This window comes from Austrofundulus limnaeus, unplaced genomic scaffold (genome assembly GCF_001266775.1).
Source record: "Austrofundulus limnaeus strain Quisiro unplaced genomic scaffold, Austrofundulus_limnaeus-1.0 Scaffold145, whole genome shotgun sequence".
Lineage (NCBI taxonomy): Eukaryota > Metazoa > Chordata > Actinopteri > Cyprinodontiformes > Rivulidae > Austrofundulus > Austrofundulus limnaeus.
In genome coordinates, this window is record NW_013952547.1 from 454399 (window position 1) to 480473 (window position 26075).

General features: G+C 38.1%; 1 protein-coding gene across 5 annotated transcripts in view; it reads left to right on the forward strand.

Annotated features, from left to right (window-relative positions):
- gabra3 (gamma-aminobutyric acid type A receptor subunit alpha3) overlaps positions 1 to 25599 on the forward strand; it is a 134848-nt gene extending 109249 nt beyond the window's left edge. For 4 of the 5 annotated variants that reach the window (XM_014016428.1, XM_014016431.1, XM_014016430.1 and 1 more), the window contains exons 7-11: positions 530 to 673; positions 6348 to 6500; positions 10090 to 10295; positions 19769 to 19807; positions 19949 to 25599. In XM_014016428.1, the coding sequence (XP_013871882.1) occupies positions 530 to 673; positions 6348 to 6500; positions 10090 to 10295; positions 19769 to 19807; positions 19949 to 20269 (863 nt within the window). In that variant the 3' untranslated portion in view covers positions 20270 to 25599. The remainder of the gene's footprint in view (positions 1 to 529; positions 674 to 6347; positions 6501 to 10089; positions 10296 to 19768; positions 19808 to 19948) is intronic. The other variant, XM_014016432.1, reaches the window with a different exon arrangement.
- Positions 25600 to 26075: the final 476 nt, after the last annotated feature.

Sequence of the window (26075 nt, forward strand, 5' to 3'; positions counted from 1 at the left end):
GGTGAATGCCACAAATTCTCCTAAATCACTCGTACGCACAATTTAAGAACAAATCTGTGCGTACGAACGGTTCTTGCATGAGGCCCATTGTTTCACCTAACCTGTCGTACACTTTTTAAAGTTCAAATTGGATGAAAGAAAACAGCAAAACGTGATTTTTTTTTCCCACTCAATTTTATTTTTAGGTAAACAGAATCATCTGTTTTAAAAAAACAACAAAACGACAAAATTAGGCAAATTTTGTCATTTTCCAACTTCTTTGGCAAAATTTGGTTCCTTTTCCTGCTGTGCCAAACTCGCACCACATTGGGACCCTCATACCGAGGTACAAACTAAACCGTGACTTTAGCGTTTCATTGTGTCTCTAGTAAAAATGGATTTCAGCCTAAATAAGTTGATTAGTTTCAAACTAGACACAAAACGTCTTCTTAAAATTCAGTCAACATGTCACATCTATTTAACCTGAACTGTTGTTGAAGACTCTGATGGATGGTTCCTACATTTTTTTGTTTCCCACCTTGTTCCCCAGATGCTTACACCAATAATGAGGTGATCTACCTGTGGACTCAAGGGGATGAGAGGTCTGTGGCTGTGGCAGAGGACGGCTCCAGGCTTAACCAGTATGACTTACTGGGTCATGTTATTGGCAAAGAAACCATCAGCTCCAGCACAGGTACRCCACGTGTCAGCCTCAGCCCAGGCAACAATACAGAATACAGATTCTCACAGATGAAATCTGATTTATTTTAGGCAAAAGGTTAGGAGTCGGTGCAAACAGCTCACTGCTCTGAGCTGCAGGATAACTAGAAAAAGAAAGATAGAATGAAACATTTTTTCTCCTTTCTTTTCTCTTTGTAAATATAACTTAAGTCAAATTTAATCAGTGGAAACTGAACACCTTCTCTTCCCAAGGATTTTGTATACATTAACAATTTATTATTCTCATCAAATCTGTGGAATGAGTCCTGGAGGACATAAAGCTTGGGTTCCTGTATAATTCTTTCAACTACTTAATGTCATGTACACGCACTGATTAAAATAGTTAAGAAATTGTCTAATTTGGACATAATTTAGTCCGCATGCAGAGCAGTGATGAATATGAATATACAATTTACATTTAATTGTATAACCGTATACATGAACAATAAAAGCCATGAGTAAAATTAACCAGGATACAACATATTAAAAACCTAAATAGCAATTGGAGCCATATTAAATAGAAAGTTTCACAATAATATTATAAATCCACAGTATTGATACTGTTATATCATGCTCAGTATGTGGGGTTGACAGATGTCCCAGTGGACCAATATCCAAACCAATGGGTTTGCCAGGGTACATGCACACATCAAGACGGCTCTGGTCACCCAAGACCAAGCAAACCAAAAGAGGCTCATCATCCAGTGCAGCAAACATCACAGAAACTCGTGACATTCCCACACAGGTAGTGAACTCTTGTGTGTTAGACTCCGGGTTCACTGTTGCATAGAACACCATTACCACCAGAGCAGAGACGGCTGCCTTTGGAGCAGCGTGGTAACCGSGGGGCATGGGCTGATAATGAGTGGTGCTGTGTTGTGGTCAGCAATAAATCTGGGTTTTGCATTACCACAAATGACTATTGTGTGCTGTTTGGGAGCTCCAAATGGAGATGACTGAAGCTGAAATGACTCATTGAATAACTCATCATCAATTAGAAAAGACCCTCCAAGGCTGTGGTAGCTGTGTGGTCTGTGCTGCCGTCTTTTAATCCTCAGGCTGCAGGTTTGAGCCCGGAGAAGGGCATCCGGTGCAAAATAATTGTCAAATCTTTTATGTGTTTGTTCACTGTGGTAAATTCTACAGAAGGCAGCAGCTGAAACAACAATTACAAAAGAACCTTGAGGGAAAAATCTTTATTTTTTTCATTTGTTTTGTTTGATGTGACTGCAGAATGCTCAGTGTTTTATTACAACTATTACTGTCGGACAACACTCCAACGCTACATGATGTACAATGATAACGGAAAGAAAACAATGAGAAGAAACTCAAATAAAAATACCAAATTTCATATTCTAGTCCATATTATTCTACAGTAAATCCAAATTAGGTTTTTGCAGCAGCGCAGCATCAACAGCTTTGTTGTGACGCAGAATTCCTCGCCGGCAGAGTGAATCTTTACAATGAGACCAACAAACAGACAAAGGGTCTTGAATCATTGTGTATAATTTGGACTGCAGAGTTGGAAATGTAAGAACAGTAGCTGAAACAATGCACTCTGAATGCAGAACAGTCCAGATGGGTTTTTGCACACGGTCTTGCAGCTTACTTTGACAGGAACATATTTCCTGTATAACCAACACTGTTTTTATAAAAGGAATTGTGACAAGTGTGTTTGCTTTTTATAAAACAAGATKATGAAGCATCTGTATAGTTTCAGGTAATTCATTCACTTGGCTCGATGTACCTRTGAGAGACTTTATCATCTTGAAACAAAACATAAGAAATGACAAACAATCATGAATAATCTGACCTTTCATTCCTTAATYGGAGTCTGGAAGATTGTTCTTGAATTATTGGTAAATAGATTGAACTTATATAGCACCTTATCAAGTCCACTGTGCTTTAAACTTCAGACATTCTCCCATGCACACACACATGAYGATAAGCTACATTGTAGCCACAGCTGCCCTGGGACACACTAATAGAGGCGGAGCTGCCATGCACCGACGCCACCGGACTCTCTSACCACCATTAGTAGGCAAGGAGGGTGAAGTTTCTTGCCCAAGGACACAAAAGCTGAAACGGCTGGATGGGGGATCAAACTGGCAACCTTCCGGTTCCAGGACGACTCCCCTAACCACTCCACCACTCTTTTGGTAATGGTTCAAAAATGGTTCAAAAGACCCTGATGGCTCAGTGGCACTGTGATTAGTGCCCCCAAATTAAGTGCTGTAAAAAAGGGGTATGTGACTGTTCAAATGAAGTTAATTTGACTGATGATTTTAATTTTGTATCACAGGGTAGCTGATTAGAGTCATCTATTGATCATCGTATTRATCGTTATTGGCWAAATGCCAAAAKAAATTAATTTCTTTGCCAGTTTCGCCCAACCCTAGTCCACATGTCTTACCCCTTGTGAGGCTTTAGTGCAGTCTTCTTACACGACACCATCTATCCAGACACGACACATGGAGTCTCTTCCAGCCAGGTGTCTCCGATCCTTCACCAACCGAACATGAGTTGAATCAGCTCAGATGTCAGCTCTGAACCAGCGCTGATCTGCAGGATGTTGGAAATGAGTTCCAACGGTTGTGGGCAAACTTTCATCATTTGAGGATGCAACAGCTGTAGTTCCACATGAAGCTGGTGTCCTGGTCTGCGAGGACTATGGTCTATGGTTCTACTGTCATGGAACTAGCAGTAGATCCAACTCTGTTTATCCATTGGATCTGATATTGTACTGTAGAACAGACTCATGGCAGATGTGGTTTTATTTCATTTTTACCTCCTACTCTGAGTTCTTATCTTTTATGTCAATGACTGTTTATTTTACTACATTTAATAAAAACCTCAGTGATATCCCTGCAAAGTGGCCACCTGTCCGACACAAGAATCCTGCACCAGCTTTAGGTAACGGAGCACAAACACTGCAGGAAGAGTCAAACACCTGACTGCAAAAGCTAAAGGTTGTTACTTTTAATCAGTGAGCGAGAGCAGAGCTTACAGCTGAGCCACACTTAGCTTCCCATTTAGAGAGATTTAACCTGTTTGCTCATGCAGCTCTCAGGACGTGAGCTGCAGAGTCACAGAGCTCTGTCAGACTTTAAAGACCAACACTCCTCCCTGGTTGCTGGTTTCCAGTGAGATGTTTAACTAGTTGAACTCATTCAGCTCTGAAAACAATGAGCTCCCTGAGTCCAAACTAATTGTTGTACTTTTTGGTGCGTAGAACTCAAGGTCAAGAGAGTTGCAAAGATAGTTTCAGGGCGGTAACAAAGGAACTCTTGCGGAACGTTTTCCTCCAACTGGATATGGATGTCAGAAATCTCATTTCTTTCTGACTGTAATCTCTAATGGACTACAGCGAGCAGAGGGAACGGGCAGATTTGAGCCTTTCCAGACCCGAACAGGATCTCGCCAGACAAAACACCTCCGGGAGTTGAGGCTTGTTTTCCTCATATCTCTGCAACACAGATTGTAAACCTGGGCAGGAGAGCCAGCGCTCAGGGAAAACTGTGAATCAGGCTGTTTGCTGCCATCGCTGACAAATACAAATGGCTGAGAAAGACGCAGTCGAACATTCTTTACATATGTAGAGGGAGATGGGGAAATGGAAATGTATTTGGATTGGAATACTCTAGTGACATTTAAAATTGAATAAATTACTAATTTGATTTAGGCTTAAAAGCTTCTGTGGAGAGCAGAGGATAGCTTGATAACTTGTCCTGATCCAGGAGGAAAGTGTTGCAGCCAAAATGTTTGCTTTAGTTTACCCTTAATTGATGGGAGTTTATTTCTCAGATTTACTTCAGTTTAAACTTTTTTAGCCATTAAATACATTTTGTTGTGTACTTGGAGTCTTTAGGGGTGCAGAAAAGTTGATTTTAGTCTTTCTATGCTGCGTAGATATTCTGTTTGGGTCATTTCAGTCTGTTCAGTTTTAATTATTCCTGATTACATTTTTTGAACAATAACATCACAACATTTGTTGAATACTCCAGCTCCAATGTGTAAGGCTTGATGGACAAGTCCATTGTTGACATGTGTGACCCATCACATCAAAACGAGGATTAAGTGGGATTTGGATGTTTTGGTTAATGTTTGCAAAAATTACATTTTGTCAAAACATAATGAATAAATACTTTATCAATGTATCATTTGAATGAACTGTCTGAAATATAATCATAAAACAGAATTTTGAAGCTCTTTTTGAAGCAGTAGCAACAAAAAACTTGATTTTGAGGAAAAATATATAAAAAATTTGAGATTTTCCCTGTGAACTTGAAATGTTTTTTGTTTTGTTTTGTTTTGTTTTTTTCAGCTGGGGAATCTCAATACTCAAACACTATTTGAAATTTCCTCTTTTATAAGGACATCAAAAGTTCGTTATTAAAGTTACATATAATTAGGATTCAGACCGAATATTTATGTATTATCATAACCAACAAGATCCATGCAAATTAAGTCATATATATGGATTTACTTATGATATCATAATGTTCCAGGTATCAAAATATAGCGTTTAAAGCCAGGAATCTGAAAATGTAATTAGGTCATTTTTATCAAATTTGACTCAATCCTCATTTTGATATGATGGGTCACATATTTTAATCAGTTTGTAAATAAACTATCTGCACTACTAAACAATGGTATCTCTGCTATCAAACTACAAAAGTGTCTGAAAGTGTCTGAAGGAGGTGGGGTGGACACAGTGATCGGGTCTTGGAGGGGGGCAGGATGTGAAGCACCTCATTTGCATCTATTTACATTTTTTTCCTACCAATCACTGGAGGACAGTTTGTTGTGGACGGCATCAACATTTTGGTCTCAGTCTGCATCTTCTGACTTTCCTCTTAGTGACTTTTTAAAGCTTCAACTATTTGAAACTAAAATCGTGGACATTTGAGCATACAGTACTAAAGCAAAAACTACATGAATCAACAAAATCAACACCTGAAACAAAACATATATAAAGTGTATTTACATTTTTTAGTTAAGAAATTTCTAATTTCTTTACATGGAGGGGTGAGACTTTCAAATTGTACATTGGCCAGCCACTAGGAGACCTTTGAAGTTTCAATTTTCATGTTTGGGTCCTGACTTTACCCACATAGCAAAGTTAGTCTGGCCCAGTTCTGGCCCACACAATCCACTAACACTGCCCAGATACCACAAAGAAGGATGGCCCTTTGGTGGCCCAGATGTGGTTTGCCTGAGGTGGTCCATGCATGGGCCAGCACCACATAAACCAAACCACAAGCGGGCCAGATGTAGCCTTGACAAATTTGGGCCATGTAAACCTAGCCTTTAGCTCTTCAGTGCCGTCAGAATTAAACTCTTTCTCCAAATTGAAGTTCAGAGAGCTATCTACAACAGATATGACATTAAGTCTTCACAGCCTTTCAACAAAATGTTATTTTTCTCAGCAACATTATCTACAAATGTTTTGTCTTCTTTTTAAAACTGATCCTGGTGTTAAAAAGAAAAGAAAAAAGGACAGAAACTAAACATCTGGTATCAACAAACTTGTACCCAGGATTCCTGACGTTTGAGCAGCACATTTGTTCCACCCAGCTGGTTGTTTTAATAATCCCAACTCTCTTTTTTTCTACTCTCTTTCTTTGCTTCTCTTTTCCCCCCCTCAGGAGAATATGTAGTGATGACAACGTATTTCCATTTGAAACGGAAAATTGGCTATTTTGTGATTCAAACCTACCTCCCGTGCATCATGACAGTCATACTGTCTCAGGTCTCCTTCTGGCTTAACAGAGAATCCGTTCCTGCGCGCACTGTATTCGGTAAGTCTGAAATAAATGATTCATTACTCACTTCAGATCATTCTGGGACAGGGATTTTTGATTTAGGAGCTTAGTATTTGTCTGGTTTGATGTGAAGTGCTCCCACTTACTGCACAGTGGAGATAAAACAGGAAGTTTCACCAGCCGAAGTAATCCCACTGATGTTACAGTACGGCTCAGATTGCATATGTTTACCGACGGAGAAGTGAGGTTATTAAAACAGCAGGAGCTCAAACCTCACATGTTCTGTGCATAAGGCTGAGATCCTGAATGAACAATCAAATCCAAGCATTTATAAAACGTCTAATATCTTTCACACAGCCAAATGTTACAGGAAATGACTCGAGGATGAAGATATTTGGTTCAGCATGAAATGTTAATTAATGAATTTTGGTATGAAAGGTATAATGATATTATTAATATTTAATATTCATGCTAATTAAAGTATAACAGAATCCAAAAGCTGTCTTCAGTTTTATTGATTTTTACACCTAAATCATTTGTCTGGAAAAAAATAAATTTAATTAGTTATCATATATTTCAGCCACATGATTAATGACGTTTTAGGCGACCGATGCTCCTCACAGTGGGATCAGATAAATTACTTCTTTTGTTGAACTCTCAGCAGTTTTGTTAGAAATATACTGTAGCCATCCCATTTTTCAACCAAATACTGATTTAGTAAGTATAGCAAGAATATTTAATTTTTAGTTTTAATCCAGCTACACTGACAGGTAAAAGGAGGATAATGGACGTTACCTTTTGAAGTTACCCCAATTCAAGATGGCCACCACCACTCACTGAATTTAACAAACACAAAAACTGAAAATACTGAGACACACATCGAAGATCTAATACTCTTTTTGTCTGTTAGCACAATTTCTCTTGAACCAGTGGACATGTTTTAATGAAACTGAAAGTAACCATTGGATGTACAACTGGTTAGCTTTGGGTCAATCCAATTCAAGATGGTCRCCAACCTTTTCAAACATACAGAACGATACGTCAGACAGTTTTACAGATACTGAGCTAAAATCTGTAAGAGCTTAGAGTCAAATAATGCATAMTCTAACACTAACAACACGAGTTCTCACAACACTGCATGAGATTACACATAATGATATTAAGGTTTAGCTAAAAGGCTATGACTCTTTATCATCAGATGATCTGGTGAAATGTTATCTTCAAGGAAGTCTTTTTTGTCACCCTTCACCAATGACTTTCTGAAACAAGTTGTCCTCTTTGTTCTTCCCTTAAATATTCCTGTTTAGCATCTCCKGTTTGTACCAGAGTTCATGAGATAAGACAGACTGGAACAGAGAKGAGATTGTTTTGATCTGGTTGGATGGGCGACCATTGTCCGAACCAAATCCCATTCCCAGAAGCACCGGACTGAACGGGCCGGGAAGGGAAATGATCTGTGAAATTTTCCCCTTACACCCCAGTGAATTCATTTCCAGATTAATTCATTTTAGTTGACAGAGATCTGCTGTACAGATTTTACAGCCCAAACCTTTCACTGAAGATAACAGAACCCTGAAAACAAGGCTGCTTCCAACGAACGCTGGAGGATGATAGCTTCTTTTATGTGAAGAAAAGTATTTATACCAAATTTAGTTTTAAATGTAGCTAAATAAATTAGTTTTTATTAATTGTTTGTTGTTGATAGATGTAGATGAATACTCAGCATCACGTGAGGATCCATTTCTCCATTTRGTCGTGCTTCAGACTTGTTTAAGTCAAAAACCCTGCAGCCTTTGTAACAGTTTCCTGCAGTGAGATATACGTCCTGGTTTGAAACRCTGACCCAGAGCCTTGGTAATGTTCACACATCAGTGAACTCTGTCAGCAGTTTGAAGCTCAACTTTCTGATTTCGTACAGTAGATTATGCACAGCTCGACCGGACTGTTGCTTTTACATTCAAACATTTTGCACGAATCAAACTCTGAACCCAAAAACAAATCGGAACCAGTGCAAGGATTTTATTTTAAAGCTGTAAAAGATTGTTTTAGAGCTTCCACTGTAAGATTGCTTTATTATTTGATTTATTTACAAATTTCTTGTGAATTGTCATATTTTATTGTCTGTCACAATCATTTATTTCTAGTATATCATATGTCATGTCGTAATAATGTTTTATATATCATGTTTCATCATCATCAGAGCATCACCTACATTCATGGATCAGGACCCAGAGAACAAGATTTCAGATATCAGAGGCTGAAATGAGCTCCTTTCATAGGGTGGCCGAGTTCAGCCTTGGAGACAGGGTGAGGAGCGCCATCATCCGAGGCGAGCTCCGAGTAGAACTGTTGCACCCTCGTACTGACAAGAGTCCGCTGAGGTGGTTCTGGCACTTAATTAGGATGCCTCTAAATAATGTACCTCCCTTAGGAGGTTTGCAATCCATTGGGGCATTGTTCCATTGGAAGGAGACGCTGAACTCTCTGAAGGAGTACATATCCAAATACTGTATTAAAACAACGTAAGATCCCTCAGGAGATGCTGGAGTGTTGCTGAGAAGGATGTCCAAGTTTCCTTCCAGAACCTGTTGCTCCATGGATAATAGAAGATAGATGGATGTATCACCATAGTGTGGATCATATTATTCCATAACCAGGGCTGTACAATGCTACATGTAGTATACTGCGTCGTGCAACAGCTTTGCAAGCTACTTTTTTTGTTGTTGTTGTTCAGATGATGCGACAGGCGAAGCCATGGCACGTTTATGCTGCATTATGGTTTTTGTCTACTGTGATAACCATTCCCAGAAAAAAAAAACCAGAAGCAGAACTCAGCGCAGTAATAATAGAACGCAACCTAACTTATGCATCAAAGCTATTCTATCGATCAAATAGCAGAAAATACCAAATAAAAGTTTAAAAAATACCATTTTTATTAATTTTTACATACTTTTATTTGATGATCAAGATCACTTTGATTAATGGAAGCCAACTTGCCCAAATGCTTTTTTTTTTTTTTTTTGCCTCGGGGTAACAGCCCAAAGATCAGCTGGCAGCTTCAGACTCCTGGAAAATGTCCTGGTTATAGTATATATATTATATCATCACATAGGATCGTTTTATCTCATATTCTTTTCCATTGTGTCTTATATTGTGTTTTACTGTATTGTTTGTATTATTAGATTATTTGTAAATTATACATTATGTTTAAGTATTAATAAATAATGCTTAGTTTATTGTGTTCTAATGTGTTCATACTTGTGTAGACAGAACACTTTGCAATGATCCTTGTTCACCCGTTCACACACATCCAGTTTTTTCTGCTATACAGTATATTTTACACTCTGTATACAACACTGTAATATTCTCACTCATTCACCAATTAGCATTTCAGGGATAGAGGCGGGGGTCAGTGTTGTGCCCAAGGTTATGGTGGAGATTAAACCCCCAACCATCAGTTTTAAAGATGGCCACATCAAACTGTACTATACATTTTATTTTGAGTCGTACTGTATCAAGTATCATATCATACTGCATTAAAATTCACCTAAAAAATAAACATAAACAGACAAACTTTGGCTTTTCCCTTCAAAATTACTGAATTATCTTCTCTTTCTGTCTTCAGGGGTCACCACAGTCCTAACCATGACCACCCTGAGCATCAGTGCGAGGAACTCCTTGCCTAAGGTGGCCTATGCCACTGCTATGGACTGGTTCATGGCCGTGTGCTATGCCTTTGTCTTCTCTGCCCTGATTGAGTTTGCTACAGTCAACTACTTCACCAAACGCAGCTGGGCATGGGACGGGAAAAGAGAGGGCATGGAAATAAGGGTGAGTGATTAAAAGCAGCGTCTCACACCTGTACGTCTGTTCCAGGGCAACAAATGTAACTTTTTTTTTCTAAAACACATCAAAACTTTTCTGCTTGTTAAATTAGATTTGACAACAATCTTTAAATAAAATAAATAAACTAAAATAAAAACACTCAAACTTGTCCTGAATAGTAGTCGTGATGAGGAGACGCTGCACTTCAAAAACACATAAAATAAAGTTTCTTTTTTACCACAGCCTTGAGTACCCTACTCTTTAAAGAGACCTTTTATTTATTCATTACCAGCCAAATGGAACGGGAACATCGGGGCGGAACAGTGAGAGTAAAAACAGAAGTAAACTCCCAGAGACATTGGCCCTGATTTACAGTCGCAGCATATGTTCAGCTCTCACTCTAAAGGCAGTGTGAGCTCGTCCTTACATCTGCACGCTGATTAGAAAAATGGAAAATAAACCACCCCAGGCTGACTGGACTGGGCTTTTTGTTTTCATAGCATAAAAGCAGATAAATCAAACCTGTTTTTCTTTCTTTATTTGTCCATAATGTGGACTGTTTGTGTATTGTTTACTTGCATACATTAGCTTTGTGTGTTAGCGTATTGCTATCTGAATTTGACCCATTTACGTTATATTTGTTGCTTGGATGCAGGAGCCCAAACAGATCACTCTAAGTTTCTATAAATAAAGCGTGATTCTAATCATAACTCTAAAGGATTAAAATATTTAAAAAACTTGGCATCTGAAGAGGAATTTAAACCTAATTAGCTTGATTTCTTTGCTTCACATTTGTCAAAAGTTTGTTCTGGTTTGATTCACGCAGCCGTGTCGTTAAAATTTTAATAAAATGTAAAAAAAAAAACAGAAATATGTTTTTATGTTTTGGTTAATAAAGTGTTTCCTTGATCAGTGTCTTTAACAGATCTCTGCGAGTTCTCAGGAAGATGTCAGAGTTTCATCAMACTGGGTTTGTGCTGAAGGAAAAGACGGATGTTTTTAAGGGGGTAAACATCAACATGGATAGAAAAAATTTAGCCTTCTTTAACATTTTTCAGAGTGCTTTACTTTTCAGATAATATTCTCATTAAGCTCTAATAATTATTTTCAACACTTGTTAGATGCTGTTGTTTTTAGGAAGAGCATGGAAAAAATATAAAACTTTTACAAATGCTCCCTGTAGTTCTCAGCTTTGTGGCTGTTTTTAAAGTGCCTGTGGCGTCAAATCAGTCAGAAATATGAATTAATTTTTGTTAAGATAACACTAACATACTGCACTGTCCACGTGACAATATATACTTTAAGTTTGTAAACAGCCTACAGTATTTTCAGTTTTTATTTTACAGATTAAGTAAATTTTTATGTCTAATGTTAGAATTAATTGGGGATCCCTTAAAAAAGTTCCCCTTTGATGTCACTTCCTGTTTCCCTTTGGCTGAGCCAAGTTTTAAAAAAAGATATGCCAGTTATGAGACAAAATGTGTAAAGACTGTGTGTGTTGTGCCAAGTTTCTTAGATATAAAGACCTTTTCTCTGACTTTTTAAATTTGAAGGGTAAGTCACAGACACGTTATTGCTTCATCTGCAGCATTAGCTCTGTTCCTCTTAAAGGAATAGTTCAATTATTTTGAAGTGGGGTTCTGCAGAAAGGTTTTGAGCAATTAATTCTGATCAGATTGACGAGCTAACAGCTAGTCAGAGAGCTGTCAAGCCCAAATAAGATCGCTGCAGGATTGAAACCAGTCTAAAATATCGTACTGGTTTTTAATAATCTTTACATTTTTGCAATTTTGCATTACATGGTTGTTTACCTTTGTCTTATTATTTACAAGTGCAAATGTGCTTAAGTCATTTTTGGACAAATTAAACACATTTTACATCATACTGATATGAGCAGTTATAATAAGCTCTGAAAAATTGGTCTGACTCCTTTTTTATTGTGTTCTAATGAGGATTTCTTGATGCCATGTAAAAGAGGAAACATCAAACCATATTTGAATTTCAGAATTTCCCTGCTGGTTTTGAAAATAACATTGTTAGCACGCAGGGAAAAGAGCTAAAATTTGGGGCTTTTCTGCCCAAACTCATGGAAAATGTGCTTTAAACACTCTTTTGAATTATATTTTGGACATTTCCTTCAATAAACCCATAAGTACGTTTATTTATACATCATATCTGAACAACATCCATCCATGTTTCATTTTTTAAACAGTTGTTGCTGCCTATATGTTCCTACACTACCTTGCAGCTTAATCTTCAGTTTGATGTGATAGGTCACAAAGAGCAGCAGCAGCAGCTAGCTGTAGCCCTTCTGGAGCAACCTAGAGGACTAAAGCAGGTGGTGATGTGCAGGTTAATAAAATAACTTTGCTTCACATCTCCTTCAGACTAGCTGTTAGCTCATCAGTCCTGTCAGAACTAAAGTCTGCATCTATCCACAGCAGGTAAGATATTAACTGTTTATGATGTTTCCACAGAACCCCACATCAAAAGATCCAAAGTAGCCCTTTAATCTTTTATGCCCACAAAAATGCTGTCCTATGACTGTCCCAAGGTTGCTGGTATTATGGTCTGTTTGAAACCAGGTTTGAATCATCGCTTTTAGATTAAAGCGACAAAGAAAACAGGAAAAAACAAACGTGTTATTGGAACCTTTTTACTTGTGTCTTGGGGTTTTCAATTAGCTTGAATGTTTAATTTGAAAGAAAGTAACTGAAATGACTTGGAGTTGCAGCTTCTGTAAAGTAGTAATGGTCTTTTTTCGTCCAAGATATGGTTAAAACTATAAAGTGCACAATAACACAAATATACGAGGGTTAGTTAAAATGCAGCAAAAATGGTTATTACTATGTCACGCTTTTTATATTACAGTGTCAGACTGATAACTGCAGATAATCTGTTATAAAAATGCAAGGAAAAAAACTACAGCTACTATAAGACACTTGTTCCACAGACAAGAATCTCAGTGAAACTGTCTCAGATGATGAATCAAAGAAAGAACTCATTTCTGCCGTGACAGACAATGTGCTGTTAATCTTTTTTTTTCTGCTACGTATGTTCATACTGTTCAACACGATCAGTTCAGCGCTACTCTTTTTATTTTAAATAACCTAACATTGGGTTCACAGAGTGACGGGCAGAAGTGCAAAATGCTGCTGTGGAGCTTTTTTCTTTCTCAATTTTTGATCGCTCGTCTTAATGGAGTCCCTGAGAACAGGCTCACTCAGAGGCTGTGCTGAGCATGCAGTTGTCATGATAGATATTAAAAAAAAAGAACGAGGTCATACTGACAGACAAGACACTCCCATCACACTCCCTGCAAGCATGAGCAACTGCAAAGCAATCAAACTTTAATACACAGAGCAACGAAAGCATCAGCTAGGAGAGAGGACATGTTTGAGGCTCCATTTATCAGAATTTTAGTGGAAACAATTTTAGTGGCTTATTTTTTATATCTAAAATTAAAAAATGGGAACAAATTCATTCAAAATATTTTTACTCTGATGCAAAAAAGAGCGTTTCTGTCGTTTGCTTCATTTCTCCTCACCTGACATTCTGTTTGGCAAGTCGCCTGCCTCGTTATCTTCCCCCTCTTTTTTTTCCAGCTGAAGGTGTAATTATTGTGTGGAGGTTTTAGGTTAGAAAAGTGAAATCTTGACACATGAGTCATGGTTTGACAAACCTGCAGGAGAAATTAGGAGCTGTTCGCTGTGGAGTCTCCTGCCGGAGCCACACAGGTGTTCCAACACAGTCATGTCTCTGAAACAGAAGCCTATCATCATCATCATCACCCTCCACCCAACACACACACACACACACACACACCTACACACACACACACACACACACACACACACACACGATAAAATATTTTATATTTTTATTATTTACAGCAGTCCCACAGCCTAAATCCACTCTCATACTTTACATTATTACATATTTAACTCTATTAAAGCTATAGTTCAAAATAATTCAAGTAAGGTTTAGTGGAAAGGTTAAAAACAATAAATATCTTATCTGTTGCAGATAGCTTCTTAAGACGTCTCAGTTTGGAGACACAGATAGTAGAAGGATAGTTTGGTCTTTTAATAAGTGATATTCTGTCAAGAAGTTATCAATAGTCAGTATTTTATCAGCTCTGACATGACTAGAGTTCAGAAAAAAGGGCAAAAGTCGTACAAATAAGGCGAACAGCTAGCTTGTTTCTTTTTCAGGCTACTAAAAAATGTTCAGATGTGAATGAAAGCTACATACAATGGCAGGGTTTCTCCTAATAGTCTTACTTGCCCCCCAGCATGCTAAGCATTGTTTTGTTTATTTCGAGCCAGTGCCAGTGAAGATCGTAACAGGATAAGTGGCCATGACCAACCATGAGCAAGGTGAAACTCCACTCTACTAAGCTCCACCCCCTCATTAAAGAGATTACTGTAAAGCCCCGTAAAAATACACACACACTAATGACAATAATAAAAATGCTACTGCAAACCTGCAAGGTTTCTGGGGTAACCCTGCACTGGTATGTAGTTTTTGAGAAAAAAAAAAACAGTAAAAAAAGTAAACAATTTGCTTTTTTCAGTTAGCCATTAGCCTAGCCTCGGATAAAGGCTTTTATCTTTACCTCCATACCCTGTTCTCTGTGACTCATATCACACAGCCCACTGAGCCCACTGCTCATAAAGTACTACTGATAACTTTTGTTAGAACATCACCTAAAGTTGACCAAACTACTCCTTTAATTCTGACCAGATTGAAGAGCGAATGGCTGGTCTGGATCCAGCTAAGATCAAAGTGGATTTGTGCTGTCCTGAAACTAATTTAATCTAAAATGGTTCGTGCAAATGCAATTTCACATCACACAGTTATTTATGGAGAATGTTGTTGTTGTTATTGTTGTTGTTGTTGTTGTTGTTTGTAAATGCAAACAGTAGCAGCAGTTAGTAGAGAAGATAGTGCAGGAATCCTATTTATGTTGGATTAGCTGTGATGTCAAACTGAAAATAATGGAAATGTTTATGAACATCAATCCGGTCAGAATGAGACTTTATACAAAGTGAGGTTGTTTTAAGAGCTGCAGGTAAGATATTGACTGGTAACCGACCCCCATCTCTCACCTGAAGCCTCTCTTCATCTCCTGTCGTAAAACTCTTATTGTTCAGCCTTGTGCACTCAGGATCCTTCACCCAGATGAACTTAAAAATTTTAAAGCAACAATTTGCTGAACTCAGGAAGACAAGGTGGAGAAAATCCATTGTACCCTTCTTAGGCGAGCCAAATTAGTTTGAGCGGCGCATGAGAACGTCTCGGCTGAAGTAAATTACACGAAGTGACACATTAGGCTCATAACAAAATGCACACAGCCCAATGCCACAGACGGTTTCCTCGCTAATTAGACCATATAAATTACCACAGATGACAGAGTGGCGAAAAAAAAGCAACAGAACACGACTGTGGAGCTCATTTATCAGGTTACTGTGCAAAGAACATTCTTAATGCCAAAGACTGGGGGGGCCAGTGATGTCTGATTAAGGTCATATCACACGTTACAGAAGTCATTCCTTTTTTCTGCTGATGGTAGCCGTCACTGTGACCGAGGGGCCTGGCGTTGTCGGGGSGAGCAGCATTGTTGCAACCCTGCACAATTTGCAGTCTTTGATAGACCTCAAGAGGACTTGCTGTGGAAGCAGAATAAGGGTCACTCTCATTGTTGTCCTGCTTACTAAAGAGAAAACACCAATCGCAGCACGCGTCCATCACCATTTTACAGTCGCCTTGAACTGAAAAGTCTCAGTTTCCAGGTCAGGATTTTTAAAACCTGCAGAGTTCTTTGTCATTTCTCACAGTAAAACGTCTGTGGATGAGATGTGAACATGCAAACAACTGTTGTTTGCTCATTTTTTGTGTGTACATGAGCAGAAAGACGAAGAGCAAACCCATCTTTTTTCATGAGAAGTTGTGTTGAGAAGCAGATTAACCGTGAAGCGTGGTGGAGGAGCAAAAGGAGCACATTAGTTATCTTGATTAAAAGATAGTAGAGGGGAAATTAAATCAAGCTGAAAAGAGGGGGTGGGGGGGTAAAGTGTGAGAAAGCAAAGCGCTTATGTTGTGCTGCAGATCTGAAAGTGGCTGCAGTCAGAATGGATGGTCTGAAGGAAATTACCACAGTGCCAACTCACACTGCGTGCCACACAGGAAACTGAAAGTCTGCTCAGTAATCCATCTTACTGCCCTACNCACACACACACACACACACACACACCCTCCACCCCCACCGAGCCACGTCGCGCCAAGCTCCGTTTGGCTGACAGGATCCTCCAGAGATGCATGTTTAGTTATGAGAGAGTAGCGAAGGAGCAAAAAAAAAGTGTCTTCCTGTGCGATTTCAAAGTGAAAGACAAACTAATCATGGCTCGGCAGTAGCAGGAAGGCAGCAGACTCTCCAGCTTGTTTTGTCTTTCACACACACACACACACACACACACACACACATACACAGTCTTTGTCATGTTTGTTTTATCACAAGCTGTTTGCCTGAAGAGGCCTGGCTTCTTCATTGATACAGTTTGTCAGACATGTTTTCAGGCACTATTGCTCTGCTTTGTTTCTAATCCTCCTCTCTGCTGTTACTGCTGCAGTTAGCCTGGCTCTGAACAACAAAACGTCTTTTCCTCTTCTGAAACAGAAGCTCCAGGCTTATTAAAACAGAGCTCTGCTGAAAGATTATGAACAGTTAATATCTTACCTGTTGTAGATAGTTCTGTGAATGGCCTAGGTCTGGAGAAATAAAGGTTGCTGAGTTTGAAGTGAACTCAAGCACTGCTTTTTGCCGTTTGAAAAATAACAAATATTCAAATATTTCATCTGGTTAATTTTTTGGACTTTATGTCACTTTCAGTTTTGCACTAAGTGGTTTTTCATATAGAATACTGTAATTATTTATCAGTTCCAGTAGCAGCAGAAGCCATTAGCTGTACTACATTCAGCAGAAAAAGCAAACTGGTTCTGCCACAGATGGGATGAAATGTGAATGTTGAATAAATGATTAGCACTATGAACCACTGTGACCTTTTTAAAAKTCTACGTAGCCCTGCTTGAACAAGTCATCATTAGCTTGTTAACATGCATATTGTTTTAAAATAAATCCAATTTTAATTGTTACAAATCATGCTAATTCTAATTCCTGGATTTTAACATTGTCAGCAGTTTTTTTAATTTGGTTATTTACAGTGGTGGGCACAGCTAACTCATAATCTAACTAGAATTATTGCTTTATTAATGCTAAACATAAAATAAAATGGAAAATGTAATTCTTGGAATAAATCAAACATTATAAAATCTTTTTTTATGAAAGTTGAACACTGAAAACCAAACTTTATCTGAACTTTAACCCACCCAGCTGTGAATTGTCTCTGGGCAAGATACTGAACCCCCACACTGCCTAGTAGAGTGATGTGTGAATGGGTAAATGACAGCACAGATTGTAATATAAAGCACTTTGAGTATCCTGGTTGAATAGAAAGGGGCTATATAAATACAGTCCATTTACCATTTCTAACTTTATCATGTATCATAACTGAAACTTCCATTATCCTTATTTAGTTTTGCGCACCAGTAGTTGGTGTTGAATGCATCATACAATACTTTTATTATGAAAAATCCTCATGTCTCATTTCATCAGAATTTGACATCACTGAGGTATGGTGAGCAGATCAATACAATACTGTAGAGGCATGCTGTTTAAATATTGTAGCTCCACGCACCTTCAGCTACAGAACCGAAGTCCAGTTGCTTCATCTTTGTTCTTTTCATTTTCCATGTCCTGAACGACTGAAAATCCACAGAAACACAGTATATGACAGTAACGTTTGTCTCTCTTGGACCGTATTGATACTAATACTGGACCGATACTTCCAGAACATCGATTCATTTCATAAATACACACTGCACTGAAGCAGTCAACCAGAGGCCGGTTCAAATGTAAACACTGAACCAAACAAGTATGTCAGATAATTATTTAACCAGCTCTGACTGCACAACTTCAAAATGGACATGCTGACATGTAGCTTTTGCTAAACCTCAGCAAACAGGCTTATGAAGCTGCTACAGTCTGCGTTGCTGTCACGGGGCCCCTGAAGTGGGTAGTGGGAGTACGACAGTCGTTTTAATGCCCTCAGTGTTTTATTTGGTCGTTGCATTTGACTGCTTCAGTACTGTACTTCGAGGTCCCCCTGCAGCTTGGGGTGCTATAAAAATTCCCACCTGCTTGCCATAACATGACAGTTCTGATAGCAGGGTGCACTCAGAATAAAAGAAAAAAAGAGCATCCCATACGGGACACTACAATTTGGCTGAAAATATGGGACATCCAAGCTAATAAGGCACAGTTGGGAACCCTACTGACCTGCTAACCACTAAGTCAGCTGTCACTCAGTCTACGTCACAGGTCTTCGTCTTCGAGCTGAAGACTGGTGCAATGGACACAAAGATTGCTTTGTTAGCGGACTTAAAGTTGCAAAAATCTAATTTACCGCAAAGTAAATGGTCCGCTAACAATTTTCAAAGTAAGCGAAAAAGCTAATCTGCTAAATAAAAAAAGTAGTTCCTCGATTAGCTGATAAGTGGAACCATTGTTTACAGAGAATTCTGTTGTTCGTTGCTATTTTAATTAGCAGCAGTTTCAACTAGCTGTRGCACTTCTGGCAAGATTTTCTTTATTCCTGCCAAGTGGACATATAAAGGTTTGAAAAACTGCATTTGTATGAACTACTACAGAATTTTACAAACTGTATGCGGCCCTGCTCAGAAAAACCCTTATTACCTCAATACGGTCCAAGTGAAGCCACTTTTAAAATGCATTGCTGCTGTTTTAAAACATCAACAATATTTAAAATGTCATAGCAGTTTATGCTAATGCAATTACTGAACCCTTTACAAGGCTGATAGTTTCACATTAAACCAATATTCCTGCAGAAAATTTATGAAATTCCTGCAGGAATTGGTGCAGACTGTGCAGAAATGGTTACAGCTAGCTGCACAGCTAACCAAAGTCAGAGAAATAAAAGTTTAATAAAGGTTTATAAAATAGCATTTGATACAAAATTAAAATTTTGAGTTTTGGATTTTAGCTGTTAGCTCATCAGTTCGTTCAGATTTAAGCTTTATTTCTGCAAACTGAAGCTAAGTGAGCTATCTACAACAGGTAAGACACTAACTGTTTATCACTTTTCCACAGAACTCCACTTGAAAATGGCCAGCGCATCTTTTTAATTTCACCAGCCTAATATTTTTGTCATATTTTTCTTCGTAATTTTTTTTTCTTTCTTTCTGCGGTCCAGATTTGTATAATGTCGTATTGATTTGACATAAATGAAACTGTAAAATGTTCAAAATCTCTTCCCGTTCATTGATGAATAGAGTTTGTAAGTTTGGGTAATTTTTACTATAATTGGTAAACTTTTTTTCTTTTCTACTTTTCTTTTCAGGAACCGTTTCAGGCTAACATGGCCAGGATTAAAGATATGGTTAGGCTTTTGTTTTGTTCTTGTGTGTGTCGTGTCTCGTGGTTGTTGCTTCTATTTCCTCTTTATGAGTTCAAATGGAAGTATTGTTTTAGTCTGGTGCTTCACCTCTGACGACTTTAAACTGCCCTCCTTCCTTTGCAGAGGAGAGAATCCRCCACTCTGACCAAGAAGGCCAACAACACCTTCAACATTGTCGGCACCACCTACGGCATCAACGCCGCTAAAGACCAGGGCCTGACGACCATCTCAAAGAGCGCCCCCGCCCCGCCGGTGAAACACTCCTTCCTGCATAGATTCGACGACCCCTACACAGAGGCCAAGAAGTCCTACAACCGCGTTAGCAAAGTGGACAAGATATCGCGCATCATTTTCCCAATTCTGTTYTTCATTTTCAACTTGGGCTACTGGGCCACGTATGTCAACAGAAAGCCCGCCATCATGAAGGCGAACAACCTAAACTGAGATTCACGCGATGCTAGGCTTGATTTGTGGGGGGGGTAGACCGGTTCGCAGGAGGCCAAGTCCATCACATCTTAAAGTGTGTATGTGTGTGCGCATGTTTGGTGTGGTTCATTTTTTTATTCTTCGAATTCCTTAAAAGTTTGATAGTTTGCACGGCTGTATAGATGAAAGTTTAGCCGACATTAGACCCACAAGTGGACCTGGGAGGAGGTCCGTCCCTCTCATCAGTCTGTGKTTTTGTGTGGCGTTTCTTTGCTCTGCTCCACTCTTAGCTCTGGCCCTGTTTCCCCACACAGCAACTGTTTCCCCTTATTCCTTCTCCTTCTGTGTTTTGATCGCTTGCCGTTTTTTGTGGAGTCGTCGAAATTGTGCACTCTCCGTGTTTTGACATGTTTTTCTGGGGTTTTTGCCTATGATGAGTTTCGAGTGAGCATGCATTTTTAAGTTTTCACTGAAACTTATTCCCCTCAATAAGGCGCTGACACGTCTGTGGAGCTGACAACACATTCACACACACACACACTGATGCTATAGCCGAAGCCATTCGCTGGTCGCCTTCCTGTTAGTTGGGGGCAGCCTGTATAGTTTTATAGGAGCATCATTAATAATAGTCAGAGTCTGGCCCTCACTTCTTGCTGAATCTCAGCACTCTCAGAGCAGTCTCAAAGGGCTGCCTGTACAACCTCCACTCCACTGGTTCTTATTGTTTAATTATGTTCAATAACAGATAATATATGTGCCTTGGAAAATACACTCATCTCAATAAAAAAGAAATAGGCATTCACTTGCTTTTACAACACAAATATGCACAAACATCTGTGTCTGTAAACATTTACTGGCATCCTGTAGGCTCCTTATGGCTCCTCCCACTCGCAACCAGCGCCTGGACAAGTATGAAACTGCCTATCAGTATGAAGGGTTAACAGACCTCTGCCTGTGAAACGATCAAGCAAAGAGATTATAATCCAGATTATGTGCTTTTATGTTTTGACTCATGAGTTAATTTATTTTAAACGACCACCTTTACTTCAGAATGGAGTCAAATCCTGAAGGTCCTGTCACTCTATAATATTTTAGATGACTTATACCAACTTATGAAAGGTTTATCCAACACTACAGATGTCTAAGATGAAGATGGAATTTAAAAACAATCAATTTTAAGCCTCTTTGGACCTGTAAATACTGTAATTCTAACAGTTAGATCGAATATATAGCCAATATGAGTGAAATAGTCATACAAAAATTTTCATTGGTTGGCGTGAATTCTCTAAAATGTTATTGTGTGACAGAGCCTTGATTGACACTTCAGTGTGRGAGTATATACCTGTTTAATTTTTATCTCTTTACATTAAAAGAGTAGCTTGGATTTCCTGAAGTGGGGTTCTGTGGAGCTGTTTTCTGCTGTCAACATCTTACCTGCAGTAGAAACAGATCAAACCATTGGAGGTTTGTTGTTACAGACGAGCTAACGCTAGCTCAAGACCAAAGCTTGCTGACTGATTGACGCTTTTAATTAAAAAACATTATTTTTGACATGCAATTTTTTAGCCCAATTTATCTACAAAGTCCTGAACATATCTTTGTTTGTCCACAATAGTCATTTTCTTCAAAATTATGTCACAATTAGATAATTTTAGATGGGCTGGAGACATGTAAAACTGTGCATCTCACCTAGCGGACAGATGTAGGCCAGGTCTGGCAATGATGGCACTGCTTTTAAAATGGCATGCCATGACTGGTCCAGTTGTGGTTTGGTTAATGTGGCACTGGCCCATGCATGAACCACCCCTGGCCACTGACGGCCCGTCACTCTTTGCTGTACATCTGGACCAAGTGTTTGTGCTTAAAGAGTTTAAAAGAAAACTGTCTCCCTTGTTTGAACATGTTCAAGGTTCCAGACAACAACTCACACGAGGGATTAAAACCACTCAAAGGTTTGAGAGTTTGGAAATTTCCTCACAAATGTCGTTCATAAACTAGATGCCAACAGCCACAGTCCAACAACACTGTGGCCTAAATTACATAAAAGACTAGTGTTCTGGGTTTTCCTGACCCAGTCTACAGTTACCAATAGTGGTTTGTGTGAAACTAAGGTTACAAAATACAGATTATGTTTGATAAACTTAATGTTCAACCCTCACTTAGCTTCTCAGCTAGCTGCATGTGCGTTGTTCATATGGAGGGAATTTTAAATAATTTATTTTAATTAAATTATGTTTCCTTTGGCTTTCCCTGCCTTCACGTCTCGATCTCCTCCTCTGCTGTATTTAACAGGAAAACTTTTCAATACTTCTGATTTAAAACAGACAGGGACGTTTTGAATCTCCTGTGATTTTAATAACTGAACCCCTCATTCTTGCTTTGCTTTGATGTTGAGTGCTTTGGACATCTCCCTCCACTGACGTGAGAGTCCTCTTCTCTTGTGGTTAATGTATTCTCTGTCTGGTTGCACAAACCCAACCTGGGCTTCAGTATGCTGGTTTGGTACAAATCCACAACCTGTTAGATGAAATGTGACACTGTTAAACTCCATGGACATGAATGACTAGAAAGATTCACACTTTCATTTCTTAGAATTATGCTTTAAATCACTTCAGCTGCAGGTAAGATAATGATTTTTACTAAAACCTCCACAGAACCCCACTTTAAAAAAAACTTACTTTTAATTTATTTGTGGGTTTTTATTCTTTGTTTTCTTTGCTTCACTTGCTGTTGATATATTTTCTCTGTTTCTGTTGTGATCACGTTTTTACTTTATGGTCTTTTTATTATAATTTGTCAGTGTTAATTTGAATGTGTACATACTGTATAACAGATTGGTTTTGTATTTTGTAGTAGATAATAATGGTCACGGTGTCCCAGTTTTTCTAAATAATTTTCAGACACTGTCATCACTGGTCAGTATTCCTCAAATTTATCCAAAACTTTCATTGATTCCTAACGACAGAGTTCTGTGTTTTCAGGTGTGTCATAAATAATGTACCGTTTCATTATAATGATGATGTTTTTTCCACACAAACAGGGCTGAGAATGAAGAGTTTTGTAGTTCGTCCCGTTTCCAACCAGTTTTCTTCCACACTGATGTAATGTTGCTGTTTTTCAGCTCAGATATCTGAAAGTGTTTTTCCTCATTTGGAAACTCAAACCTCATCAGATTTATTCTGTAAACAAACACAGAGCTGAGGTCGTCTCAGTGCAGCTCTGACCATATATGAAAAAAACTAATATTCAAATATTCACTTTAGATCAGTAAAGTCATTTTTTCCTTCTCCCAGTGGTTATAAACATATTTAAATCAATTGTTTCAAAGTATAATTAGAAAAACAGAAGTAATAATAAATTAGCATTTAATTCTCAACAGTGAAAAGTTGGAGACATTCTCCCAAAACGACACTTTAGTTGATTTTATTTACAATTTCCTCCCATCTGATTACAATTTCAGCAGACAAAGGTTCAAAAGTGATAATTATCAGGAAGAAGTTCGAAATAAGAGAGAAAAAAAAGGTTAAAATGGCTCTGTTGTTGTTGAAGTGAAAACCATCAAACAAAACTGATTCTAAAAGCTGACATGGTTTACCAAAAATAGAGGTTATTTTTTATTCCACTTTGTAAAACCTTTATTTTGTTTATTTCCTTATCTTAYTTTTCCCAGATAATCTTTAGTTTGTGGATGAAATGTGCAAAATCTCAGTTTTTAAAACTTTAGTGTTGGCCAAGGTTTTTCGCCTCTTGWGTTGACGCCTGAAAAACTACAACAGAACCACGTAAATATCAAATTTCCCYATTTTTCAACAATCAAATCAGTATAAATTTGAATTACAGGTACAATGAATTAAAACAACATATAAACTTTAGAAACCACTAACTAAACCATTTGTTTTATAAGTAATTCATACATTTCTGAGCTCGCACTGACATGTTTAAATTACCTTCAGTGAATAAATTTTCCACTGGTGATATAATCATCTCTTTTTCAGACACAGTTTTTACTTTAAATAACATCCATCATTTAGTTAGCTGTGATTCAGGACGTGACGACTCATCTCTGAAGAAGCAGCTCTGACGTTTATGGATGATTCTTCAGAGCGCCGAAGTAAAAACTGCTGAGTCAAAAATACAGCGAAATAAAAACCACAAGCATTTTAATAACGCATCAGCAACAAAGTATCTGATAACCTGATAAATAATTTCTTGTGTATTTGAACAGATCCAATTTATTACAGTTTAAATTTTAAGTTTTGAGTTTAAGAAAATAGCTTTAACGTTTGTTTTTCAAACAGAGAAAAATAGTTTCAAATAGTCATAATTATTCATAATTGTGTTTCTAACTTTCATCTCTTTCAAGGAAGATGTTTTTGCACATTTCTCCAACCATGTTTATAACTGTTTCAACATTTTCAGTCTAAATATTTACTGTAAAATTAATTTCCGCTGTTTGAGATTAAAACACGTGAAAACACTTCCAGAGCTGCTCTGTCAGAAGGATGACAAACAAAGCCTTTTAATCTGCTCAGATTGAACAATTAAAGCTAAGAAAGGGATTAAAAAAACAAAAACAGACTGTCAATAAGTTATACGCTACTTTATTTTTGTCATTTTAACTGTGTTGTTCATGTGGTCTCTCTTCCTCACAGGGTCAGAGTTAAAAAAAACAAATCATGCCATCTTATACCGTGAAATCCAGTATATTAAGAGTATAATACTATATGAATATATTTATGCTATTTAGTACAGCATTAAATATGTTTTATATGATGTAACTACAGCATTGATGCAAATCTCTCGCTGCATAGAAAACTGTAGACAAATAGAAACTACAACTAAAGAAAACGACTCGTTCAGAAAGTGTCACTAAGTTGTGAATTTGTACATATTGTGAAATCAATGCCAATAGTTGATGTGTGAATATCGATATGTAATGTCCTTTATTTTTACATCAGAGAAATTACTGCTGCGCTCTGTAACACTGCGTGTTAGAAAGAGCAGCGGAGCTACTTACAGGATCAGTAAGTCGTGTGCACTTTTCTAACCTAACTGTGAATTAGCAGCCGTCTGCAAGCAGAGTTGTCCACACTGTGTTCTCCTTTCAGCGATCTCACTGCATGTCCCTCCGCATCGAGAGCTCAGAGACTTCCTCCACAAACACAAGATCCGGGAACTTTGTGGACTTTGTGTGATTTTTTTTTTTTAGTTTGTTTTGTTTTTTCCTTGGGAAGTTGCTCTCTATATGCTCAGTGACTGGACTCCGTATGTTGCACTCTCTCGTTCGTGTGCTTACTGTCTGAGATGTAGCAAATGGAAAAGGGGATTAAAAGGACTATGTATTTTGTKTTGGAGTTTCAGGGTCCTTTTTGTCATATTTAAGCCTCAAACATCTACAGTTTTAAACATGATCGACTGATCAGGTGTTRCTATAAAGCTTGATTTAATATTTGTGCCAAACCCAGGGGTGCCACCAGCAGAGGGGCCAGGGGGGCCTCTAAAAAATGAGTGGCCTCACACCAACCCCCCTTGCTCAGAGTTTTTTTTTCCACCTGAGTTCTGAGCTTTTGTGTGGAGTACATTATTCAGGATGAGTAGAACCTCATAAACATTATAAATAAACATTTATTTTGAGCAAATAGGAGTTAAATATATAAATACAGTGGAGTGTGAATKTTTGGGCCGCCTTGTTAATTTTCCTGATTTACCTTTATAAATCATTGATTGTTTGGATAAAATAAATCAGTTAAATATATCATGCAGGGGACAAACAGTGATATTTGAGAGGTGAAATGAAGTTTATATGATTTACAGAAAGTGTGCA